The sequence below is a fragment of the Prionailurus bengalensis genome, chromosome D3, assembly GCF_016509475.1.
Source record: "Prionailurus bengalensis isolate Pbe53 chromosome D3, Fcat_Pben_1.1_paternal_pri, whole genome shotgun sequence".
In the NCBI taxonomy this organism is placed as follows: domain Eukaryota; kingdom Metazoa; phylum Chordata; class Mammalia; order Carnivora; family Felidae; genus Prionailurus; species Prionailurus bengalensis.
The window spans coordinates 43,033,798-43,059,585 of NC_057356.1; the positions used below are offsets into that span (position 1 = coordinate 43,033,798).

General features: G+C 42.2%; 1 protein-coding gene and 1 long non-coding RNA gene across 2 annotated transcripts; one reads left to right on the forward strand and one right to left on the reverse strand.

Annotated features, from left to right (window-relative positions):
- Positions 1-331: 331 nt before the first annotated feature.
- Positions 332-8,177, reverse strand: ADCYAP1 (adenylate cyclase activating polypeptide 1). The gene is made up of 5 exons (XM_043558412.1): positions 7,473-8,177; positions 7,046-7,156; positions 4,715-4,846; positions 4,143-4,241; positions 332-3,034 (listed from the first exon to the last, which is right to left on the reverse strand). Exons 2-5 carry the CDS (start codon positions 7,153-7,155, stop codon positions 2,845-2,847), a joined length of 531 nt encoding a protein of 176 aa, XP_043414347.1. The 5' UTR covers position 7,156; positions 7,473-8,177; the 3' UTR covers positions 332-2,844.
- Positions 6,067-12,855, forward strand: LOC122470610. The gene is made up of 3 exons (XR_006293953.1): positions 6,067-7,079; positions 8,176-8,403; positions 9,793-12,855. It is a non-coding gene; the product is annotated as an uncharacterized LOC122470610 (long non-coding RNA).
- The last annotated feature ends 12,933 nt before the right edge of the window (positions 12,856-25,788 follow it).

The window sequence follows — 25,788 nt, forward strand, 5'->3', positions numbered from 1 at the left end:
GTGGGTAGTAACTTTCTGAATACTGAGCAATGCATATATACAATAGGGGATGGAAATTAACCTAAATTGTGCATCCTATAAGGGTACCAACATCTGTGCCTATTTATGAACTTAGTATCTTCTTAGGCATCTCCATCTGAGTAGCTACTCTAAATTTTTAGCTGAATTCAGTTAACACATGAAGCAGATATTAAAGTACAATTTATGAAAATACATGGATGCTTATATATTCCAAACATGAAAGATCTTATGGTTGCTAAAGAAAATATAATACTTTAAGAGATCTTAGTTATTTCCTGAATGTCTTTTTCTCTCCAAACATTAGACGAGGTTGCATTGTTTACAAAAATTTATTCATACAAATTTTACACACTTTATATAACAGTTATCAAAGTCCTAGTTATAGATATCATGTGTGTAATAATACTTGGTTAAGATGTTTTTATAATCAGTTGCACACAAAATAAGAGCTTCAAGACTAACATCTACCTAAATTATCACTATATCATAAATCTGCTCCAGGTTAGTAAGGCTCTTGGCATTTCTAAAAAGTATACAAAAGATTAAACTGGGTGATCACTGTAAATGCTTGCAACTAGCCACGGGAACACTAAATTAGACTTCATAAATAAAAGGTTAACTAGAGCCCTATTTCACCACGAACAGCTGACACAAATACAGAAAACTCTGCCCATTATCCAAGAAACAAATAATTAAGACTAAAATGCAAGCCGATGTGTTGCAGCATTGTAGGGCCACTAAATAGCCATCTGTGATTCGTGGCGATTTAAAAGGCGAAGAAAGGCACTAAAGCTGCAAACTGCATCCCGTGTCACATTGCCTGAGGAGACTGCAGAATTAAAGAAAGATTGATCCCGTACATAGGACTCAGGCATAGATCGAATGCCTCTGTGCTTTCACTGCTTGCAATGTGATCTCCTGGCAGCATCCATCCCGCCTGGGAATGCAAATCCAATTCTGTTTTCTTTGATTTATGACTTCATATTGAATCAAATCCATAAAGGAAAAGGAAAGGTCCTTTAAACTTTACAAGCTAATGTTTAATCTTTTCTTGTTCTCTTTTTTTATTTTCCAAAAGAATTTGTGCCTGAATTTTGGGAGTTTGGCTTGTTTGCCTGCTGTAGCTTGATCTGGCTGCTGGGTGAAGGTTCTTTTGTTTATAGAGATTACTCACATGTTCAAGGAAATGATAGGAAACAGACAGACATGCTTTCAGTAGCCAGGAAAGGATACAAAGGGGGAGGTTCTCAGGGTCTGTTGGAGCTTGCTTACTTCACTCTTGACCACAAATATAAGATAGTACTCATACATATGAAGATGAGGTTTAAATGATTTATCAGTTAGTAAAACTGAGCAACATGTGAACACTACACATTCTAATATGACAAAGGTTGGTTTTATGAAATAAATTTTACTAAGCAATAAGCCATAATGTAGAAAAATACATTTTACCTACAAACTCAATAAACAAGAAACAAAAGGTTCGTTCATATTTAGTGCATAATTACTTACTGGTAACTACACAGGGGTTCCTAAACTTTACAATTAAGTACTCACATCAAACAACAAAAAAAGAAGCATTCACAAGTTTAAGAGAAATGAATGAAAAATGGTAAACAGTACTTCAACAGTGCAGAAGGGTGGGAAAGAAGAGTCTTCAGAAAACCGCCAAAGAAAAGGATGGCTCCTACAGAGCCGTATTCAAAGGGGAGTATCCTGGTCATTTCACAAGATGAGAAGCATTGACAGCACTGGAGAAAAACACATTGTACTTTGCATCCATTTCCAATATCCAGCGCCCAAAGTCAGTCAGGCAGAGGACCTACAGTGGGGCTGGGCTTACCCTCCGCGTCCCAGACGCAGGGCAGCTCCAAACCAGTCCCTCTCCAGGGTCCTCCTCCTCCGACTGCCTTATGCTCTGCCTCTTCCAACATACCTACATTTCCTTCTCTTTGTTCCAATTGCCCTAACCTTGGGATATTGGGTTTCCTGGAAATACAGAAAAGGGAGCTTCACGGGAGCTTCAAGACCCAAGTCTCCCTTCTCTGTACAACCCCCCAACACTTTCCCCAGGGGGTGGTGTGAATTCTGGGGAGAAGCACAATTTGGATCGAGCTGTTGTTTTTTATCAGGAGAATTTCCTTCTGGGCTGAGAGTCTAAAGAGAGACAAATACACATAAAAGTGGAACCAAAGAAAGCAGAAGTATTGGAATTGCCACCCAGTGAGGGGGACCAAGGGGGACAGTGCCTAGTTGAGTTCCTCTGGGACTGAAGCAGCCTGGCCCAGAGACTCACTAGGAAAGAACACCCTTCAGCAATTCTCCCAAATCATTACCTCCAAATCTCCCTGGAGCAGGGCATCATTATGTACAGTAGCAAATGGTCAGTATTAATATCTTCAGGCCTGTCATGGATAAAAATACTATCCTTTTAATTCCATTTTATAAAAATAGGAGTAATATTCAAAACAATGATTGTCTATTTTTCTATTTATTTTATATAAAAACATAAACAGCTCAGGCGAATTTTCAATCCTTGTGCACACTTTGTATGAACTGCTATTATACCTATATATATTCTTAATATATATATTTGTAATATATATATATATCAATAATTGGTCCACAAAGTATATCTGTGCATTCTCTAGTGCTTTGTAAAAAGAAAAACAATATTATTATCAAAATATTCATTTAATGGCTTTACTTCATACATAAATACATGTTTGGATAGAACACATGAGAGATGACTGTTCAGTCAGTTGGGAAAGTGACTTTTCATAGTGTCAGGATTGTATACACAGGGTAGCTGGTAACTCATCGCTACAAATAAGCTATTCGGCGTCCTTTGTTTTTAACCCTTTGTTTATACCTTTTCCCTAGGACTGCCGCCAAGTATTTCTTGACAGCCATTTGTTTCCGGTAGCGGCTGTAGCTGTCGGTGAAGATTCCGTCTGAGTGGCGCTTGGAGAGAGGCTCTGAGTCGTCCTCCGGGCCGCCGCCTAGGTTCCCACTGCAAGGAAAGGAGTCGGGAAGAGGGTGGCGGGGCGGGAGACAAAGATTCAATAGCTGTGGGGAGCAGGCGGGCCCCACCCCACGCGGGAGCCATCCGGGAAGGCACGGCTCTCAGGGCCCACGGCGCCGCCTTCCTCTGCCAGTAAGCAGCCGGGGGACGGAGGACTGTGATGGAAACCCCTCACTCTGCCCTCCCCACCGAGGATATGCTGGCATCACGTCCTTACAGAAGGGGCCCGGGACGAGGTCCAGGCCAAGGGCACGCGCGCGATTCACGCCTAACCTGTCTCCAAACGCTGCCCTTAGAGATTTGACCATCCGTGCTTTTGCGCTAAATTGTCCTAACTGTTCCTCTCACCCCCCACGTAGAGAGAAAATAACCAAAGAGCCCCAAGTGCCACGTTGGCTGCTGCCTGGGAGTTTTACATCGATCCCTCAATTCCTAGTCAGACTGGAGCACGCCTCCCCTTCCGCACGCTAAGTCGAAAAACGTGATGATAATAATATAAGTCGACAGGCTGTAGGCAATATTTTTCATCGCATGAATTATTCATTGCGAAAAATGTAATCTGTTTCCCCATGGGCTTTATTAAAATGTTGCCTTCTGCTGAGAGATGCTCTACGCAAGCTCTGTGCTCTGGGTTTGTCTGGCACGCTCAAAAGAACTGTTTCCCTAACTGCCCAAATTTGAAGATTTGTTGGTTTCGATTTGAATTTACACTAAAAGGATTTTTTTTTAAGTCATGCTTAGAGGAAATTATAGCAAATCACCCCACGAAGCTTGAAGATTTTCAATGACTTGCGGGAAGGAGGGGGTAGTTTTTCTTCGTTTTTTAAATTCAAAACGGATCAAACTCCCCGGTTTCTCCGCCCTCTCCTTGCCTCTGCCGCTCAGAATTTGTTCACCAAACTTAAGGTGCCACATCCGAACCTACCCTGCGACCGCTGACTGGTCCCGAAGACTCAGCGGCGCACACGCACCTTCGGGCCCACGTGCACGCAAGGACGCAGAAGCGGCACCGCCCACCCCGCGCGCGCTCGCACGGACACCCACCCCGGAGCGCGCGCGCCGTTCTGCGCCGCTTAACTCTTTCGCAAACTCTTACCCCAAGCCCTTGGCCAAGAGCGTCTGCAGGTATTTCCTGGCGGACAGCTGGTCCAGTACTTTGCGGTAGGCCTTGTTAAGGATCCCTTGGGCGACATCTCTAACGGGGAGGCAAAGTACGCGCCCAGGGTCACTGATCGTGTGCCCCCAAGTGGCCGCCCCAGGCCCCCAGCTGGGCACGCACGTGCCCCGGCGCTCGGGGAGGCTGACGACAACCCCCTTGATGACAAACAAGACGCTGGCACAGAACTTGCAAATGACTCTTTGGGGAAGTTCCCGCGACTGACAGCGGAGAACGGGAGTTCGCCCTGCCCTCCGGGGCTGGCAGGCGGGGAGTCTGGCCTGGGCGCGCACTCACGGCCACTCCTTAGGCCACAGACCTTTTGGTCCCACCCGTCTCTCTTGTCCATACAGACCGGCCCGCTACTAACTTTCCGTCGCTCTCGCGGGTACCAGCCAGGAAGAAGAGAGGCTTGGGGGGTTTTATGAAGAACATCCTATTCTGTGGGCCACCACCCTGCCCCTCCCGCCACCTCAGTCCCGGGCCCCGCGCGGAGGCCGCGCGGGTGGTACCTCTTCTCCGAGGGGTAGTAGAGCGCGTAGGCGTCGCGCAGCGCGGAGGCGGGGCTCCCCACGCCCGGCGGGTCTGAGTCGTAGAAGTCCTGCTGCGGGTTTCCGTCCTCGTCGTACGCTTCGTCCTCCGGCCTGCCGGGAGAGCCGGGGAAAGAAGGAGTGGTCAGTACAGATCCCTCCCCGGCTCCGCAACGACCCACAGAAAAGGGGCTGGCACCGACTTTCCTTCTTCCTAAAGGTCCCCACGGATAATTGCCTCTTCTTCCGGGACAGGGGAGGATCGGGAGGGGGAGAGGAGGGCGGTTGAGGTAAGGCTTTAGAAAGTACACCCAACAGAAATTCCTCACCCCTCCAGGCGGCTCTCCGACCCCTCCTCTTTGTGGGTGAAGAGTCGCCCTGCAGGGCCTGGGAAGTCGAGATGTCTATGCCAACCTCGTACACCTGGCCACCAAAAAGGACCTGCCCCCCTCCGGGGACCTGGCGCCTGAGCCACCCCAAACAAGCAGCCACGGGCGGGGACGAGGAAGGTCCTCAGAGACAAGACGCCGGCCGACGCGAAGACCGGATTGGGGAGGCCCGGAGCGATATACAGAGGGGGGGTGGATGGGTGGGGTGTGCGGCGGCCCACTCCGCCGCCACCCCCACCTAGCCTCTGAGCCCAGGGGAGCCCTTACCCGCGCAGATGTAGGTCACGGAGAACCTCCGGCTTCTATTTTGGGCGGGAGAGGATTTGGCAGGAACATGAATAATAGATGCCCCTAAACTTAGCCGGTTCGGCGGCGGCTCATTCTGTGTGGCATGGCCACGCGTTCTGGTGCCTCGCGCCCAGGGAAAGTGCTAGGCACACGGGACTTTGAAAATTGCTGGGAGTGAAATGGGGCTTTTAAGTCTGCTAAATAAATAGTTCGCGCGAATCTGTTGGCGATGTTGAGGCAGCGGAAAGGGAAAGGGTCAACAGGGGACCAAGAGCCAACTGGAGTGCCGCGGTCTTGAAGTCGCCCTTCCCTACTACCTCTGTCCTTCATGTAGGACGGGGAGAGGTGGGCTAAAATATATAACCCCCTCGCTTTGAGCCGCTGGAAAGACCCGGAACGCGGCCAGAGCAAGTAGCGCTCTCTAGTAAGGGTAAGAGTCGTACTTCGCTAATCTGCTCGCCTTTCCTCCGTCCCCGGATTGGTGAAGACAAGGCAAGCACAAGTCTCCGTCCGCCCCGCACCCAGCCCTTCCTCGGCGACGTGCCTCCTCTATATCGCCCAGCTTCCCAGAGTCCCTGCGTCTTTCTGGCCACTTCCATCCCGTGCCCAAATGCTGGAATCCTTATATTGAAGCCAGAACCCATTTCTCCGGCCAAATCAGTGGTCAGTGGCCCCTAAGGCGACCGTTCTTGGGCGCGGCTCGGAGAAGCAGCTTTGCAGGCAGAAGGCGCGCTCCTGGCTGCAAGGAGCCGCGTACACCGCGCGGCGAGGACGCTAGGAGCTACTACGGTCCGCTGACCGCCCCGGGACTTTGGGGCTGCGTAAGGAACTCATCAGTGTCAACCGATTAGAAGTCAGGGGTTAAGAAGAAAGCCACGGTTACTCCAGCCTCTGGCGGGCAAAGTTGTCCAGGTCCTGCCTGCCTGCCGGCTTTCTCTTCCTCTTTCCTTGCATCCGTTTCATCCGTTTCTCCCCCCTTCCTTTCAGACTCATTCTTGTTCTTTCTTCTCTCAAATCGCTTTTCCTCAACCATACCCGGCCAACACTCTCCCTCCCCAAGACAGTCTGAGACTCATATTGCAGCTGGAAAACGTATCACTTAAGAGAAAGCTGTTCCAGGGGAAAGAATTCGAATTGAAGTGAAAGGGATATCAGAGGAGAGAGAGGGAGACCCCGCCCCGATAGTCCAGAACACGCTGTAACAAAGCAAAGTCCACGGGAGCTTCACGCTCTACCCTCCAACCTGGCTGCAGGCACCAAAGCAGAACTTCTCCTAACTCAAGCTAAGAATAGGGAATAGAAGTCAAGCTCGGGGCCCGGCCCTGCCCCCTCCCGCAGGCGGGGCTGGGGGAGGGGAGATTTCTCCAGCCGGCTGATGCTCCCTTGCTCAACCCAGGCCCCTTGGTTGCGGCGGTCTGGGGGAGGGGCGCGGAGCCGCACTGGAGCCTGCCCGGCCCTCGCGCCGAGCCAGGGCCACGGCCAGGGACCTGCGGTCCGACCCGGGCTGACAGCGGCGGCGTACTGGGAGCCGGTGGGAAGATGATTGTAGCTGGGACCGCGGAACTGCAGGAGGGAGACCACGAGGAAGTGTTGGGGGAAGCCAAGCCTCAGCTCAGCCTGGGCAGCAAGCACCTACCTGATTCCAGGGAACCGGAGTCCTGCGGTGGCAGGTGAGCAGTAGACGCTGCTGTGCATTATTATCCCGTAGACCAAGAGGGCCAGCCTCGCTCCGCTACACATGGTCATTCTGCGCAGGAGGGGAAAGAGGACACACAGCTGTCAAAACAGCCCCTGATCTTTCGCCCTCCAGCCCCAAGAAACTCCCCGAGCTGGGGGAGGGGTCGGCTCCCAGTGTTGAATACCGCTTAATGACAGCCCGCGCGCGCCCTGCCACTTCCCTCTCTCTATAGTTAGAAAAAATATGTATGTATATACCCGGGGCCCAATAACTTGCCAGACCTGGTGCGAAGGAAAGCTAACTCATACCCTGATGCTGGTCAAAGAATCAGCAAAGGAGTCGTTTGATTAGGGAAGATATTTCCCCCTCACCATTCAACTCTTACCGCTGCTAGGAGAGGCTTTGTTGCCAAGTAGGACGGCGGGCAAAGGGCTCCTCCAAGTTTCTGCGCTGGAGTCACAACCCAAGAGGCATCACCGTCTGGCGTTAGTGTCTGAGGAGCCGCAGGAATGAGCAGCAGCAGCAGGAGGAGCTGGAGGACTTGTTTGCTGAGGCCAGTATTCTGTTCAAAAGTTTGCAGACGCACGGAACTAGGAGGAAGCGTGACAGGGAGAGAAGGGGGCGAGGAGAGAGATGTAGAAGGGAGAAAGAGGAGGCGAGGAGCTAAAATGGGGGGTGGGGGACAAAGTGGCCTAAGTCCACCAGGAGAAAGAAGTAAGTGATTAAGGGAAAGAGGGAAAATCGAAGGGGAGGAAGGAAGAGGGAGGGCCGCGTCTCAGCCGGCGTCCGTCGGAACCGCCTGGTCAGGCAGTTGTGCAAGTCGGCAGCGCCTTCTCTACTCTGAGGTCCCTCTGGCTGCGTCTGAAGCTGCGGCTTCTGCTGCTGCTGCCGGTGGTTACTGAGGTGACCAGCCCTCTGCTCCTATTTATATGTGCAGTTAGCAGAAATCTATCTGAATGTGGTTTTAGAAGAGGCTTCCTTGTCAACATCTGTCTGCCTATGGCCTTTAAGTACAGAATATTTTGTTGCACTGTTGCGCTCCGATTTTTATTCATGGAATGACTTCCTTTTTTTTTTTTTTTTTCCAGTCACGTAATGATCGGGTATCAGAAAAAGACGTCAGCATCCTAGTCCCTCAAGGAACATATTAACTATTTTGTGCTGTCCTCTTGGATGATAAGATCCGGAGTCATCGACTTCTCATAAACACCTTTCACTGATACAATCCAATTTTTAAGAAGTGCAATTATTTTGATGGTTTTCAATTTTGCCCATTTCTCAAGGATGGGTAAAGAATTCATACAATTTCGAGGATGGTAAAAGTCATGTTTTTAATTATGTCTCTGATTTCTCTTTACTTTTCATCAAACCTCAGCAATCAGAGCTCTGGCCTCTAGAATTAAGCACCCTCAAGCTCTCCTATTAATAAATTTAATTTAGATCTCCTAATTTCTTGCGTATGTTCTTTTAGATAGACAATTAAATGTGGAAGTCGTTTTGTTTTTAAAGGGAAGTCTTGGAGGATTTTCGGTAAATCGCTAATGAGTCTGGCTGTCGTTAACAGTCTGGCTTGGAGTAAATTGATTAGAGTCAAAGCGGTGTCCGGAGCGCGGCCTGCGGAGCTGTCCAAGCTCTGAGTGCTGAACTCTGGTCATTGAAACGTTGAAAATTGCCATTGGTTTAATTTTTCACCAGAGCCTCTAAATCTGAAGATTTGGCACTGATATTATTAATGTGGCAATTCATTTTCCAAGTCTCCCCGCTGTTCAGATATGCCCCCCTCCATCAGTGTCCATGATTGCTCTTAATGCTGAGAATAGTCAGACCCTGACTACATTTGAGTAAAGAGCATTCTGTTTCCTGTTAGTCCTGGCTTTTAGATCTCTAGACGGCCTATTTGGACACCTTCACACTTTCTGTGACTCTTACTTATTTTAAAGATTAGAATTGAGAAATTGTATTTTCCACAAAAATTGAAATTTTAAGAATTTGGGAGTGAGAAATATTTTCTCCTCTTATTTACAACTTAAGTTCTGTTTGGAGAAATACAGACAGACTGGGAAAGTACGAGGATTCCCAGTACAAGTTCACTAGCTGAGGGTTTCTAACGGGAATCCCTCCACTGGGAACCGTTAAATTTTTTTTTAGCTGAAAATGACGTGGAAAGAGGAAAGCAATAAGGGAAGACTAGAGCCACATGGAGGCTTTCAAGCCCTTGAGCAATTTAAGAAGATTCCTAAATTTCTACTCCAGTAAGAGAAAATCAGGTCTATTTCTTTTTATGGCTCAAAGGAAATAGACTCATCAATAACCATTAGTGTGCATTTTAATTATTTGGATCTTAAACAAAATTTAGAGGAAATGGCAATTTAGTGGGAATATTTCCTATTATAATTTGGAGCTAACATTAAAATAAGCTATATTAGCTCTGCATGCTTTTTCAAAGACAAAATTATAATACTTCTCATTTTGAATGCCTTTCCTACTTATTTAAGATTTAATATTTCCTTCAAGAAGACTAAGTTTTACTTATTCTTGGCCATGAATAGCCAGAAGCTACTGCTTCTTCTTAGTTTATTTCTGGGGATGTTCCAGATTGCCTGCCTGCAAAAAAGCTATGAACGTGGGGATGTATCTCTTTGTCTCCACTGCATATGTTCGCCTATTTATGCTGGAGTGTTTACATGCATGTGTTCCATGTTCAGCTCTGCCTCTGGAGTAAATTCGCACACAAAGAGTCCGCGGGGAACACAACCAGATAATGAAGCAGAGACGTCTTTTTTACCAAAGCGCCCAAAGCTATTACCGACTGTGACTTCCCTGTCTTCCGTCTTGCTTCGCGTCAAAGGTGAATCCGATTAAAATCCTTACTCTTCCCTCCCACACGAATTCTGAAATGAGTTCAATCTGTAGAAATATTTGAAAATTTCCAAGACTCCTTGTACAAATTCACTACTCAACTTTAGTAAAGGGAGCCACCATGTGGGGAGATTGTTGACTTCATGGCCTATCAAAGGGAAAACCACAAACACCATTAACTTTGTGGGGAGGGTGATGGAAGTACTGACTCTGTGGTCCGCAAGAATCCGAACTGTGCCCTGGCTTACAAGGGCTTGGCCGCTTTCACTCTGCTCAGCTTAGGCACTCAGGACCTAACTCAGCATGGAACTCAGGCTCAGCACTCCAAAATTAACAGCCTTGAGACCTGAACCCATTCAAGAAAGTGAAAAATTAAGCAGAGAATTCATTTTAAGATTCTTGGTCACTGACCTCAGGAAAATCAAGCTTCCAAAATCCAACTGTTGCTCATCACAATCTAAAGAACTGCCCAGCCCAACCCACAGATGCCTGGGGGAAATCAAGCCCGGGACAGGATGGTTCCACGGATCTTTCTGCTGCCACTGTCCATCTCTGATTAAGCCAGTTTGGCATCCTTTGAGCAAAGAAGCTTTCCTATTCTCAAAAGTTTTGGCCCTGGGCCCTTGAACCAAGGGATTCCGGGAACGCTGAGGAAGGGGAGTAACTAGAAGCTGAGGACTGGGCTCTCAAACTTCTCGGCCCTGCAGTTGCACCCCAACCTTGCCAAATCCTCCTGCGCACAGGCTCTTTCTGCTTTCTATTGGGTAGAGACAAATACGGAGCGACTGATGTCTCAAAGACCAAAACTGCCCCCAAGTGCCCCCTGAGAGTAGTAATTTGCTATTACCATCGAGGAGCATCCTAACTCAGAGTGTTAACGCTGCTTCCACGGAGCCTTTGTATCTGGGGAGCGGCAAGGAGGAGGAGTGCATCAGGTAGCACTGCTGGGCTAGACAGGCCCATAGCCACCGGACAAGCACTGAGGTGCCCTGGCTGAGGAGGCCGTATTAAACTGCGGCTAGTACATACTAGTTCTTAGCAAATGCAGGCATCAGTCTGCCTTAAAAGGAGGTGTGGGGCCTGCACCGCAGATTGGATGGACTCACAACTAACCCAGCATTGCTGGGAGGAGAAGGGGAAGAGCAGGGAGAGTGAGGGAACTGGGGCAAGGCAGGCCAAGGGAGGGGAGCCTTCCAATTTTATCCTGCTCTCACCGTTTCTCTCCCAAAGAGATTTTTACATTCTCCTAAGGCAACTGAGGTTAAGAGCGAGAGAGAACCCTTCAGATCTCCTATATATAATTGCAAACGACAGGGGAGAAGAGGGAGGGGATGAAGAAGGGACCCAAAAGTTAGAACTTCCAATTAACCAGTAACACAAAGGAATTTTACTCTTTCGGACAGCTCCACCCTGTCCACACAACTTTCGTCCGGACAAAGTAGAAGAATTCCCAGGCAACAACGTTTCTTCCCAGGTTATGGAAGCTTAGACTGGCATAGACTGGACTAGACTGGAATCATGTCTAGTTCAAAAAGCTAGTGGAACCACGGAAATCTTCCCAGTGGTAGGTTTCACCTATGTCCTCTGAGAGCCAGAGGGACAGAAGGCATCACTCTGGGGCTATGCCTCAACCTACCCAGCAGAGGCTGTTTGGAAATATTTGTTGAAAATGATCAAAGACCTTGAATGTCAACCCCTGATGTATTAACTGCTTTTTATCCTATTTGTCCTTAAGACATGAAAACATAACTTTTGGTCTGAAATGGTGAATGCTAGCTACAAGTCAAACTAATACTTGCCTGAATTGTTTTTCCTGTTCACAGGACACATCAGTCTTTGCTGAAGCTTCCAGCCTTGAAACCTCAGTCAACACTCGATTTAAAGATTGTTTTACAAACTGAGGGTTGATGGGGGGTGGGAGGGAGGGGAGGGTAGGTGATGGGTATTGAAGAGGGCATCTTTTGGGATGAGCACTGGGTGTTGTATGGAAACCAATTTGACAATAAATTTCATATATTAAAAATAAACAAAGATTGTTTTAGCCCTTGAAAAGTTGAGCTTTTATATTTAAACAGGAAGAATATGTCTTGTATATTTCCTGAGAATTTGAATTTGCAGATGGCTTCACAACATTAGCAAATACCTGGCACAGACAAGACTCAGTTCCCTAGGGTAAGGATATTTCTATTACTTTCCTTCTGGCCTAGCTACCCATCCTACACATCCCGTGTGTTCACTTTTTCTTCCATGGTTATGTAGATGTCCCCATTGCCCTGTACCTCCACCATCCCCATCCCCTACCCTCACTGACTTTTTTTAACCACATAAAAGGACATGTTTACATAAAGCATCTTCATAAATTCCTACTATAAATAATAGTAAATCAGATTGAAAAAGTCTTATATTCTCATTGTATTCATTTCTAGCCACTACTTAGCATAAGAACCAGACTACAGTAGGCTTTTTCAGTGAACAAGCTTGATGCAAACATCCTTCCCCCATATTAGTGACAAAAGTAAATTACAAACTGTATTCAATTTCACTCCAAACTTTTTCTCTTCTGACTCTTCCAGAAAATGTGATGACTAATGACTCACTTCATAACGATTACACCTGTAGGGAAACCCAAATGTTCTGTAGCAGGGCATCATGAATACCACTTACTGGACTGCCTGCATCATACCCTTCTGAACTCACTATGAAGTAAGACGCTGATGAGCTTACCCACAATGTGTCACAACTTCTCTGACCTTCAGAATTTAGTGCTTCACACACTCTGAAAGGAACCAGGAAGCCTTTCCAAGCTGTATGAACAAAAGCATCTCTCTCTAATTCAGGAACAGAATTGCATGTTCACAGGGCCAAAAAATTTTGTCAGTTGTTTTAAGACAAAGCAGACCCTCTAGAAACAAAAACTAGGATCTAACCTTTGCTGCAGGTTTGGATGATTTCAACTATCTGGCATCTATGGTTCTTCTAAGACCCTTATTCACTGAATGTTTGTTTCTTGGGTACCAAAAATACATACCCCAGACTTCACTGTGTAGCATCTGCCAGATTCTCCCAAGATTTCCAGAACATGTCCTCTTAAAAGCCAAAAGGAAGAAAGTCTTCTCTCTACTTCGGTCTAAATCCTCAGATCATATAAGGCTTAATTGCAGGAAGAAAAGCATGGAGAGGATCCAGGAAACCCAATATCCTAAACAAGTTTTTGTGACCGCTTTTGCAAATGTTGTAAGGAAGATCTGTGTGCAAAATAAAACAAGGTTTTTATGTGTAAATTAAAAAAGGATATTGCTCTCTGAGTTCATAGCATCCCAAACCTCTGTCCTCTTGGTTTAGACTCAGCCTTATCTATCCGTGAATATATCTGTTTGTAATAATTTTGGAGCCTTTGTTTTTCATTATCCTCATTACTAGCACTTTGTGGTAATGATTATAACACTGAAAAGACTTTTTAACTAATCTTTCTCTCCACCCAAGTATACACAGGCATGACTTTTTTTTTAAGTTATCATCTGCTTGGAATACAACTATATTTGCTGCACATTTACTATTTTAAAACTTCAATTATTATTTCTTTATGTTCTTTTCAATTCTTCCTTCCAGTGGGGCTACATGATTTTTGCTACTCACCAGTTAATAGCAGCAATAATAACTATTTAGTGAACATGTACTGGGCTAAAATGTTGATTACAGTTATTTTGTTTACCTTTAAACAATCTTTTTTTCTAGACATACAATTATTCCAATTTACAGATGAGAAGCTGAGGGTCAAACGGCTAGGTAACTTACCCAAAGTCACACAGCTTGAATCTCTATAATCAGAAATTCAAATTCACTTCTCAATAATTCCAAACAGTTTTAATGACCTTAGTTATTATACTGGTTTATGTATTTATTTTCTCTAGAGTTGTTATGAATACCAATACTCATTTAATAGGAGCCTTAATCTCTGACTTGACTCAACTAAGGAGAAAATGGATTTCTTATTAATTTTCAAATTAAAAATTATGTTTCATGTAATAGGAACCAAATGCTATTAACACAATAAAACTGGTTAAGTTAGACAACAAACTTTGCTTTATAGAATAGATATGCTTCTAAAAATATGTGCATTAATAGTGCATGTATTCTTATTTATATATATCAAATTGTAGAAAAGGTAAAAAATCTTGCCATCCTAAGTCATTATTTAAAATGATTTCATACCTAAGAAGGTAGTAAAAGTTTCAGTGATGTGTTTAAGTTAAAAAAAGAACTTATTATTTTGTAAGATCACCATTTAGTAGCCATTATATCATCATATCTTATTAAATCATCATGTAATTCAATACCACAGAAACCTTATGATTGCCAGTGAGTCAAGTGTTTTCTGAGTCAAATGAGATGATATATATAAAAATGTTTTACAAACAATAGATCCTCCTTCTTTAACAGCAGGACAAGCCTTGTGTTAGCAATGCTCCATTTAATCCTTTTATTGCTCTTGTCAATAGATAAGATACTATTATTCCTATCTTTACTAATGGATAAATTGAGACTCTTAAAAGTGAATTAACTTGCCAACAAAGGACAAAGTCCTGGGTTTCCAGCCCAGGGCTAGCTGTTTGCAAAGTTACTGTGCTGTCTACTACCATTGGCCTGCCTGTTATTACTGTATAATTACCATTATTATTAAAGGGGAAAGAAGTGTCAGCTTTCATAAAAAACATAAGTTTTAAGGCAGTAGTTTGAACAATTTTTCTGGCTTTTTCTTGACATTTTCAAATAAAGGAAGAGGTTATGTGTAAGTATCATTTTTAAGAATACTTTAGGGGCACCTGAGCAACTCCGTTGGGTAAGCATATGACTTGGGCTCAGGTTATGATCTCAGGGTTCATGAGTCCGAGACCACATTGGACTTTCTGCTGTCAACACGGAGCCGGCCTCAGATCTTCTACTCCTCTATCTCTCTGTGCGCCTCCCCTGTTAGTGCTCTCCCTCTCTCGCTCTCTCTCTCTCTCAAAGATAAACATTTAAAAAAAATTTTAAAGAAATAAGTAATGAATAAGGTTGCATCCCAAGTATTAAAAATGTGATAAAGTTGTAGCAATTACAACAGTGTAGTACAGGTGAAATAATAGATCAAAGGAATAACTAAATAAAAACAAATAGGTCAAAGTATAAACGTGTAAAGAAATAAACACTATTGTGTAATTCCCAATGGAAAGAATAGAATACTGGGACAACTGACTACCCACTTGGACAAAAAAGAAAAATTAGATCACTATTTCCTATCCTACAACAATATGAAGCATATTGATATGGACTAAATTTTTTAATGTAAATCATAAAAATACTAAGAAAATATATAAATAATTTTAGGATTAGAAAGGAGAGACTGACAATTTGAAAGAAATCCAAAAAGGAAGAGATTGATAAATTGACTTAAATATTGTTTAATTTTCTCTGTTGAAAGAAATACAAATAAAGTTAAATGGCACATGACAACTTGGAGAAAATGTTGCCATTGTTTGTGAAAAATAAGGAATTCAGGAGCGCCTGCATGGCTCAGTCAGTTAAGCATCCAGCTTCAGCTCAGGTCATGATCTTGCCATTTGTGGGTTTAAGCCCCACATAGGGCGCTGTGCTGATGGCTCAGAGCCTGGAGCCTGTTTCGGATTTTGTGTCTCCCTCTCTGCCCCTCCCCAACTCACACTCTATCTTTCTCTCTGTCTCAAAAATAAACATTTAGAAAATTTTTTGAAAAAAAAAAAGAGAAAAAGAAGGAATTCAAATTTTCAAAATATAAGGAACTTACCTTACATCACCAGGTGCTCATCCCAACAAGTGCACTCCTTAATCCCCATCACATATTTAACCCATCCCCGCAAACCCCCTCTCCTCTGGTGACCATCAGTTTGTTGTCTATAGTTAAGAGTCTGTCTCTTGGTTTGTCTCTCTCTCTTTCCCTTTGCTCATTTGTTTTGTTTCTTAAATTCTACATGAGTGAAATCATATGATATTTGTCTTTCTCTGATTTATTTCACTTAGCATTATACTCTCTAGCTCCATCCACATCACTGCAAATGACAAGATTTCATACTTTTTTATGGCTGAATAATATTTCATTGTATATATACATACCACTTCTTCTCTATCCATTCAGCTATCGATGGACACTTGGGCTGCTTCCCTATCTTGGCTATTGTAAATAATGCTGCTGTAAACATTGGGGTACATGTATCCCTTTGAATTAGTGCTTTTGTATTCTTTGAGTAAATACCCAGTAGTATGATTGCTGAATCATAGGGTAGTTCTATTTTTAACTTCTTGAGAGACCTCTATACTGTTTTCCACAGTGACTGCACCAGTTTGCATTCCTGCATGAGGAATGCAGTGCAGGGGGATTCTTTTTTCTACCCATCCTCCTCAACACCTGTTTCTTGTGTTGTTGATGTTAGCCATTCTGACAGGTGTAAGGTGATATCTCATTGTGGTTTTGATTTTTGATTTGCATTTCCCTAACGGTAAGTGATGATGAACATCTTTTCATGTTTGTTGGAGACACATCTTTGGAGAAATGTCTGTTCATGTCTTCTGTCCATTTTTTAAATTGCATTATTTGTTTTTTTGGGTGTTGAGTTTATACACCTGAAACTAATATCACACTGCTAAAAAATAATAAATAAAGTTACATTTACACACACAAAAAAATCCCAACTTAAAAAAAATAAGTAAACCGTTAAGTACAGCACAGGCTTTTTGAAAGTAGGAGTATCAAAGTATTTGTAGACATATTTTAAAACACCAAAACAATGTCATAATTTTTACTTTAGTTTTGTTTATTTTTTTTAATGGTGATTTATTTATCTTGAGAGGGAGAAAGGACAGCATGACCAGGGGAGGGACAGAGAAAGAGGTAGAGAGAGAGAATCCCAAACAGGATCCATGCTCAGCGTGGAGCTGGATGCAGGGCTCAATCTCACGACTGTGAGATCATGACCTGAACTGAAATCAAGAGTCAGACAGATGTTTAACTGACTGAACCATCCAGGCGCCCCTATAATGTTTACTTTAAACTTATATATCTTTTTTTTAAAAGAAATTAAGAGAAGGAAAGGAAATATGTATAGCCATTTATTTCTATACATAGTTATTATCTCTGGCTTCTTTATTCCTTCCAATAATTCATGGATCAGCAAATTAGAATCCCTGTGCCAAATCAAACCCACTCTGTTTTTGTATGCCCTATATGCTAAAATGATTTTTACATTTTTAAATGGTTGAGGAAAAAAATAATCAATGGAAGAATACTTTTGTGGCGTGAAAATTATATGAAAATAAATTTCACTGTCTATAATAAAGTTTTGTTGGAACATTAAAAATATATCTAGGGGGTGCCTGAGTGGCATAAAATGTTTTTTTTTATGTCTATTTATTTAAGTTGAGAGAGTATGCACATGTGTGAAAATGGGGGAGGGTCAGGGAGAGAAAGAGTCACCCAGGCACCCCTGCACTAGAAAGTTAAAGGCAAATCTGGACAAATAGAACCAAAGCAGCACATTAAGGAAGCAAGTGAAACAAAGGCAGGTAGGAAAAGAAACATAGCTGAGGAGAGAGTCAAGCAATGCAGTCATTAACAGCGGCCATGTCCTGTGTATATATAATGAACTGCCATAAACTTAATCACCAAGAATTGAGGATCTAGTCCTGTCTGCATCTGCAGGCAAAAACCTCTGCCTGTTCTCTGCATATACCCTCACCTTCAACTTCCATTTTGCAATCATTTTTCATCTTTAATAAATTGGGATAAAATTCTGGTCTCCCTCACAGGATTACTGCAACAGAATTCATATATTAAAGCATATTGGGAAGCACTTTGAAAAGAAAGGGAGTACATCAATATGACAGAAACAGGTAAAGTGACAACCATAATAAATGTGCTGAACAGAAGTGGCTACAGAGCCTAATAGATTAAGGCAATTGTTAACTCCATCTAGTGCTTTTTAAATCTTGCAATTTTATGATACTTCCTAATGTGTTAAAACAGCAAGCTACTGTGCCAGCTTAATGCATGGTGTGCAGATAGGGTAATCTGTGTAGAGATGTCTGTGTGGTTTACATACACTAGGGCAATAGGGTGTGATGGTCATTCCCTAACAGTCCACACAACAGACACTTCATAAATTAGACTGTGCCAAGAAGGCAAATGTTTTGCTATATAAATGCAATTTCTTTAGGAAAACTGCATGACTCAGAGCAATAGGCAGAGGACAAAAGAAGGAGGCCCCTGGAGGCGTCTGGGTGGCTCAGATGGTTGAGCGTCCGACTTCGGCTCAGGTCACGATCTCGTGGTTTGTGAGTTCGGGCCCTGCATCAGGGTCTGTGCTGACAGCTCGGGGTCTGCAGCCTGCTTCGAATTCTGTGTCTCCCTCTCTCTCTGCCCCTCCCCTGTTCATACTCTGCCTCTCTCTCTCAAAAATAAATAAATGTTAAAAAAAAATGTTTTTTTTTAAAGAAGAAGGAGGCCCCAGCACCTTTCAAATGGACCACTAGAGAACTCTGAGATACATAGGTTCTCAATTTAGTGAAAGACACTCCTCTATAAAGTCAGCCTCACTCTGAAGGCAAGACCCTTCATCTTTCCTATCCAAATGCCTCTGCTATAGGGATATACACATATTTTAGAGTGGGAAAGATTTTGGCCTGTTCTCTTTTACTGTTGCCTAATGTGGTGCTTTTATATGTAGAAGCAAGCCCTCCTAAAATGTGATGCAAATGTCCCAACTCCTGAGCTGAAGGAACTCAGAATTATATAGAACTCTAAACATATAGTACTATAGAGAGCTGCACGTAAAGCAACAGGAGCTTTCAGGTCCATAGTTTAGCACTATATGTGCAACCACAGTCAGGATACCTCTATAATATCTACTGAAGCCAAATCAAAATAAAAATATCAACAAGTATTTGTCAATTAATGTCATGTATGGAAGGGGCTAGAGAACCATAAGACATGTGAACTCTCTGCCATTGAGAGAAGTTTACAGTCAAAATGCTTTTTTGTAAGTTGTCTACGGAGTTCCTGGTATGGACCAAATGTGTCCCCTCAAAATTCTTATGTTGAAGTCCAAATCCCCAATTTGGAAGTGAAGCCTTTAAAGAGGTCACTAGATCATGAAAATGGAGCCCTCATGAATGGAATTCATGCCATTATAAGAAGAGGCACAAGAGAGATAATCTCTCACTCTGCCATGTGAGGACACAGCAAGAAGGCAGCCATCTGCAAAACCCCAAGAAGAAAGCCCTCACCAGACACTGAATCTGCCAGTGCCTTGATCTTGAACTCCCCAGCCTTCAGAATTGTGAGAAATAAACATCTATTGTTTAAGCCACACAGTTTACAGTGTTCTGTTATAGCAGCCTGAACTACTGCTCCCAGTCAGAAAATATCTGCAGATGCCACGACTGCCACAAATACGATTTGTTTGAAATTTCCAGCAGATACCTCAGTTAAAGAAGAGGGTTCATCAGGTAAGACACTGCCACTCACAAGAATAACTGCTGTACTGCTACCTGAGATAGCAGGAATGAATGTGAGGTACAGCAACTTTGCAAATCGTTTTTGAAAATCACTATGTGAGTGTTATGCTAAGTGAAATAAGTCATACAGAGAAAGACAGATACCATATGTTTTCACTCTTATGTGGATCCTGAGAAACTTAACAGAAGACCATGGGGGAGGGGAAAGAGAAAAGAAAAAGTTACAGAGGGAGGAGCCAAACCATAAGAGACTCTTAAAAACTGAGAACAATCTGAGGGTTGATGGGGGGTGGGAGGGAGGGGGGGTGATGGATATTGAGGAGGGCACCTTTTGGGATGAGCACTGGGTGTTGTATGGAAACCAATTTGACAATAAATTTCATATATTGAAAAATAAATAAATAAAATAAAATAAAATAAACTGAGAACAATCTGAGGGTTGATGGGGGGGTGGGAGGGAGGGGAGGATGGGTGATGGGTATTGAGGAGGGCACCTGTTGGGATGAGCACTGGGTGTTGTATGGAAACCAATTTGACAATAAATTTCATATTTTAAAAAAAATCACTGTGCTTACCTGTTCTGAAAAAAAATTTTTTAATTAAAAATAAAAAAGTGGGAAGAGAATAAGTATTTTGGTTTCATTTTGGTTAGACCTGATAAAGTGTAGAGAAATGTGTAAGGAGAGTTTAAACTCCATTTATTTTAAGTCATAATATGTGTAACCTCCATTCCAAACTCAGTTGAATGAGGAGTTGTTTTTAGCTGATGGTTTTTAAGTTCTAGAAAATGAGCATGTCTGAATGGATGTGAAGTGGGTATAGGTATTTAGTCCACAACACCCTGAGCCTGAAGATCTTAGCCTGTGGGACTCTAATTCAGATCATGTTCACCACAGCCAACCAAAGGGAGTGTCCCCATGTGGTCTGAACTAATGCAGTTTTAGAGTGCTCATATGTTCTTTTAAAATGTTAAAGTTATCTGTTACTGTTCAAGAATGATTTTTATACTTTCAAGTTTCCACTATTCTAATTAAATGGCATTTGTGTTTGAAAAAAAAATCAGTATGTTTACAAAAACTACTTGACCTACAAAATTTATACTCTCCTAAGACAGATTTTACCTAGACTATTCTCTCTTCCTATCCCACAACAGAGACAACAAAACAAATATACCTGTTACAAATACCATACAACACACATACAGATACATGCATACACACATACTCCTCATTTACTTTGCTCTCAGAGCACATAGCAGATTCTCCTGGTAGATGGACAATTAAATTAGAATACATAAAAGAGGGGTGCCTGGGTGGCTCAGTCCATCAAGTGTCCGACTCTTGGTTTCACCTCAGGTCATGATCTCACGGTTCGGTCCGTGAGATCAAGCCCCAAGTTGGGTTCTGCACTGATAGCGTGGAGCCTGCTTGGGATTCTGTCTATATGTCCCTTCCCACTTGCACTCTCTCTCTCAAAATAAATAAATAAAATACGTAGAAGAGGCAGAAATAAATGTCATTATACTTACAACTTGATTTCTTTTAGATTTTCCCCAAGGTCTTGTAGGGCGTCAGCACATATATTAAAGAAAAATTTTATGACGGTTACTCCTTTGCTTTCAATGGCTTTTATCAAAGCCACATCACTCTGACATAAAAACATGCAAGTGGCTAGATACAGAGAAATCTATGTACCTTAAAGTCACTAAAATTGTGCCTGCTGGTGACCTATCATGACAGAGATGTAGTAGTTACCTTTAGAAGAAGATATTGACCAGGTGGGAGCAGGAAGGAGTCTTCTGGAAATGTCCTGTACCTTAATCTGGGTGATGGTTACCTTGATCTATACTTAGGTAAAAATTATCAAACTGTGAACTTAAGACTTGCGTACTTCACAAGTTACATCACAATAACCTGGTTTATTTCTACCTGTCAGGTAAAGTCATATCCTGTTCAAAATTAGGTAAAGCAATAATGTAATAAATAATAATTTATAGATGAATAAATTAATAAAAACCAATAAAATTATTGCATTTTTAAAGTCATGAAATCCCCCGATACATGTATATAATTATTAAATATACACAACATGGCTATGAATATGAATTATCCATAAAACCAAGGCTAATTATTTGTTGGCAGCAGTTGAATCTGAAAGACCAAGAGGGGGGAAAAAAAAAAAGTCTCCTAAAAGCTAACTTTTTTCAGTTACATAAATACAATGAACACAGGTAGACCAAAGCCACACCTTGAACACCAGAGTTCTTTCACCCCTAAAGTTACCTGTAACTGGCCTCAGGTCCCTGAGACCCACAGATGTTATGCTGCAGCTGCTGAAAACTGATTGCAGCTTCTCAGTCCTGTTCAAGGTCCTTATGGGGTTCAGGGCAGACTACTCCAAGTTAAGCCACTTTGGCATATTGATTATTTTGAATTAAACTTACTTTAAGGAAAAAAAAAAAACAGCTGGTGCCAAAAGGACACACTGACCATCCTTTGTCCCCCTGAAAACAGTGAGAAAATCTCCCATGTGGAAGGTACCTCCCCATACCAGGAGAAAGAGAGACCTCCTTGTCACCAGAGATAGGGAATTTAGGGTTGAGAAGGCTGTGAAAACATACCTTGTTACTTCTTCACTAATTTACTACCCCAAGCCCAAACTTCTTTATCTTGTCAATTCTTCAAAATTTTATTGGTTCTTTGTCTAAAAGCTGTAAAAACTGTTTGCTTTGGTCACTTCTCTGAGTCTAATATTTCTATGAGCTCTTATTTGCATGAAATTAAATTTGTTTTTCTGTTAATCTATCTTATGTCAACTGAATTATTAGATGAGCCAAAGAACCTAGAAATTAATAAGGAAAAATTTCTCTACAGCCTGAATAATTAGGCCACCTGCATGATACTCTAAGCTTGGTTTTTGGAAATCTCAGCTCTGAAACTATAGAAGGTAAGGATTCCTTTCAGGGAGGACACAGAAATTTTCAGGGCATTTATTTGGGAACTTGAAACCCTGAACTCATCTTTTTCCTCACTTTCTCCAGTGAAATTAGCCAATCTCATTATATTTGTTAGTTTGACAACAATGTTCTAAGATTTCAAGTTTATGGTCACCTAGAACCTTGCCTCATAACTATTTGATTAAGTGTATCCGGTGGTAATAGTTTGCATATCTTTATTGCTGCATCATACCATGGAATATCTATCAGTGGCCTCTTTGCCACTGGAAATGGAGTTATTCATGCCTTTAAATCCAATCATATTACAGAACGAATTCCAGAAGACCCAAAACCAATTCAGAAAACTCATCCTTAAGATTCTGTTCCTCTAGAACTACTCTGGGTACTATATCTGTATCAGTCAAGGAAAACAGATATAATTTTATGTACATATAATAGAGATCTAGAGATCGAGAGACAGAGATTTCAAGGAATGGGCTTACAGGATTTTGCAGGATTGTGGGGACTGGCAAATCTGAAATCTGTAGGGCAGTCTGCTAGGCTGAAAACTCTCTGGCAAGAGCTGATGCTTCAGTCTTAAGGCAGAATTTCTTCTTCCTCAGGGAAACTTTAGTTTTGTTCTTAAAGTCTTTAACTGATTGAATAAGGCCCACCCACATTACCAAAGATAAGCTCCTTTACTTAAAGTGAACTAACTGTAGTTGTTAATCATATTTACAAAATATCTTTATAGTAAAGTCTTAGTGTTGATTGAATAACTGGTTACCATAGCCTAGTCAAGTTGACACATGAAACTAACCATCACAATCTGTAAGAGTGACTTCTGTTTCCATTATAACTAGCAAATTACACAATCTCTTTGGTCATCCAATCACAATTACTACATAGCAAATTTTGTCTAAACTATATTTTTTGCCTCTAGTTCTTCCAAAATCATGAAGAAATTATCACTTAAATTTAATTTACATTAATAGTATTTATTCATGGTTAAACACTACTTACAGAGTCAACAATTTCATATATAACAGCTCTACCACCAGGGGAAAAACCCTTAGTGGTTTGTGGATAATGTTTTGAAGACATTTATTTATAACCAAGAATTGCCAGAAATAACAGCCAAATTAATAATTAAATACAAAGCTTTTATTGCAAAAGGAACAAAGCTAAAAGAAATAGAAACTATCTGAAATTTTTCAACACACAAATTCATGGAGCTCTTATTTAACTGAATAGTTATTACAATAATAACTAACAACCTGACATATTCCAAGTTCCCTGGAGCTCCTGGCCTCTAAATCCGAGAAAGCTGACAGGGATAGCCTAGCGACTTAGACTGTGTGGGAGGAAATAACAGAGAAATCAATGAGAAACTGTGGAAAAACATAGAGGTAGGTGGGAAATACTCTGATTTGTTTTGCATTATGACATAGAAAGGAATGGAGTTTTAGTCATAAACTCAAATATGCAAAATTGTATTTTATTTTCCTATAATTGAAGTAAATTTCTGCCTGAGCTTCCATACTGCCTAATAGCAGAAAGTTAAATAGAATGATTTCTAGGTAAACTCAATCAAATGAATGATCATGCACTCATTCCATGTTTTTAGCCAATCAATTCAGGAATTTTTTTCCAGTAAAATCCAGTGACCCCATTCCACTTTTACCCAAGGGCATAAGTGCCAGAGAACTTCTGGAAGTACTTGTTCTTTAGAACGTGAGGTATTTGGTTCTTATCCATCTTCCTCAGGTATCCACAGAGATATAACTTATCTTGCTGTGTCTTCAGTGGTGAACATCTATTCCAGCTGTGGTTTCTCATTCAAATGGTCTATGCAACATCTGCTGACTGCTTCCATTCATCATGACTTTTCCTCATTCATGTCTAGAGACCACTTCTGATCCACCAGCCTTTTCTCAGCCAATCCTAACCCTCTCTTGAGAGCATGGGAAACTTTCTAATGCTCTTCTACACTCCTCTGGTCCACAGGTGACTCTGGGGGCAGCCTCAGGCACTCTCTGCCCAGACCTTCCCCATGGGCATTTGTCACTGCCACACCACACTTTGGGAGGCACTTCTCTATGGAGCTTGGATTTCTCTCCAGGCCTTATTTGGGAAGGGATGGACTCACTCACTCCTAGCCTACCTGGAGTATAATGTCATTACATGCACATGCTCATGCACACACACACACACACACACACACACACACACACACACATGCAGCCCAGGGAGGGGAGGCAGGACACTGGGACCTTTTTTTTTTTTTTTAACCAGTAATTAACTCTATGCTTGGCTATCACTGGAAAATTTATTTTTCCCACTAGCTCATCCACTTGAATGTGGGAATAATATATGCACAGTATTCAGAGACTTTTCTTGCTAATCTACAGTCTCTATAAAGGCAACTCTAAGGATATTTTTATATACAGATTATTTTTATTTTGTCATTATCACTCTTTGCCAAAAGTAACAAAGTTTCACCAATATAATGTTGAGAGTTTGGGCAAAAAAGTGAAGGTAGAGGAACCTTGGTTCTGGCATTCATGCCACTATAGTTAGAATATTCTAACAGAGAACACTTTATTGTTCCATGTTGACAATGGTACATACAGTAGTAAGGCTTGCTTGGGTTTTATGTTATCTGACAGGTTTATATTTGAATTCTAGGCCCATTATGTTCTCTGTAATTGGTCTTATACAAGTTACTTAACCTTTTTGAAACTCGTTTGTCTCATTCCCCATACCTATCTCATGGGATTATTGTGAGAGTTAATGAGATAACAAGGGATAATGTAAATTCCCTAATCAAATTAGGCAAAATCTGAAAGCCTCAGTTGACATAATCTTAACAGATTAAATAATGTAAGATAGTTATGATAAAATAATCACCTATCCAAGATTATTTTGAAGATATTTTAACATCTAAGTATTCAGCAGTGGTTGACCTCTTATATCAGTCACTGACCACTCACTGCTCCTTCCCACACAAACACATATCCATTATATCTGGTCTATAATTCTACTTCAAGTCCAGTGGAACAAAATCTACCCAGAGTGATGAGTTTTTACACAGCAGCAGCCTTTAAACATCATCTTGGCCATGCCATGAAAAGCCGAAACTCTGGGTCCTGTTGCACCTGCGATTATGTTTTCTGTGGTTTAGAAGTACCTTGATCTATGGATATTGTTTTTGCTTCTGCTCTTCTGACTCAATGCTTGCTCCTAAATTGGTACTTGCCCTTTATTTTTTTTTTTAATGTTTATTTTTTGAGAGAGAGAGAGACAAAGTGTGAGCAGAGGAGGGGCAGACAGAGAGAGGGAGACACAGAATCCAAAGCAGGCTCCAGGCTCTGAACTATCA

Excerpts from the sequence above, each read along its gene's own strand:
- ADCYAP1 (XM_043558412.1), bottom strand. The coding sequence starts at position 7,155 with ATGACCATGTGTAGCGGAGCGAGGCTGGCCCTCTTGGTCTACGGGATA. Across the intron at positions 4,847-7,045 it reads CTCCGGTTCCCTGGAATCAG|GCCGGAGGACGAAGCGTACG; the intron begins GTAGGTGCTTGC and ends CTCTCCCGGCAG. Across the intron at positions 4,242-4,714 it reads TACTACCCCTCGGAGAAGAG|AGATGTCGCCCAAGGGATCC; the intron begins GTACCACCCGCG and ends CCTCCCCGTTAG.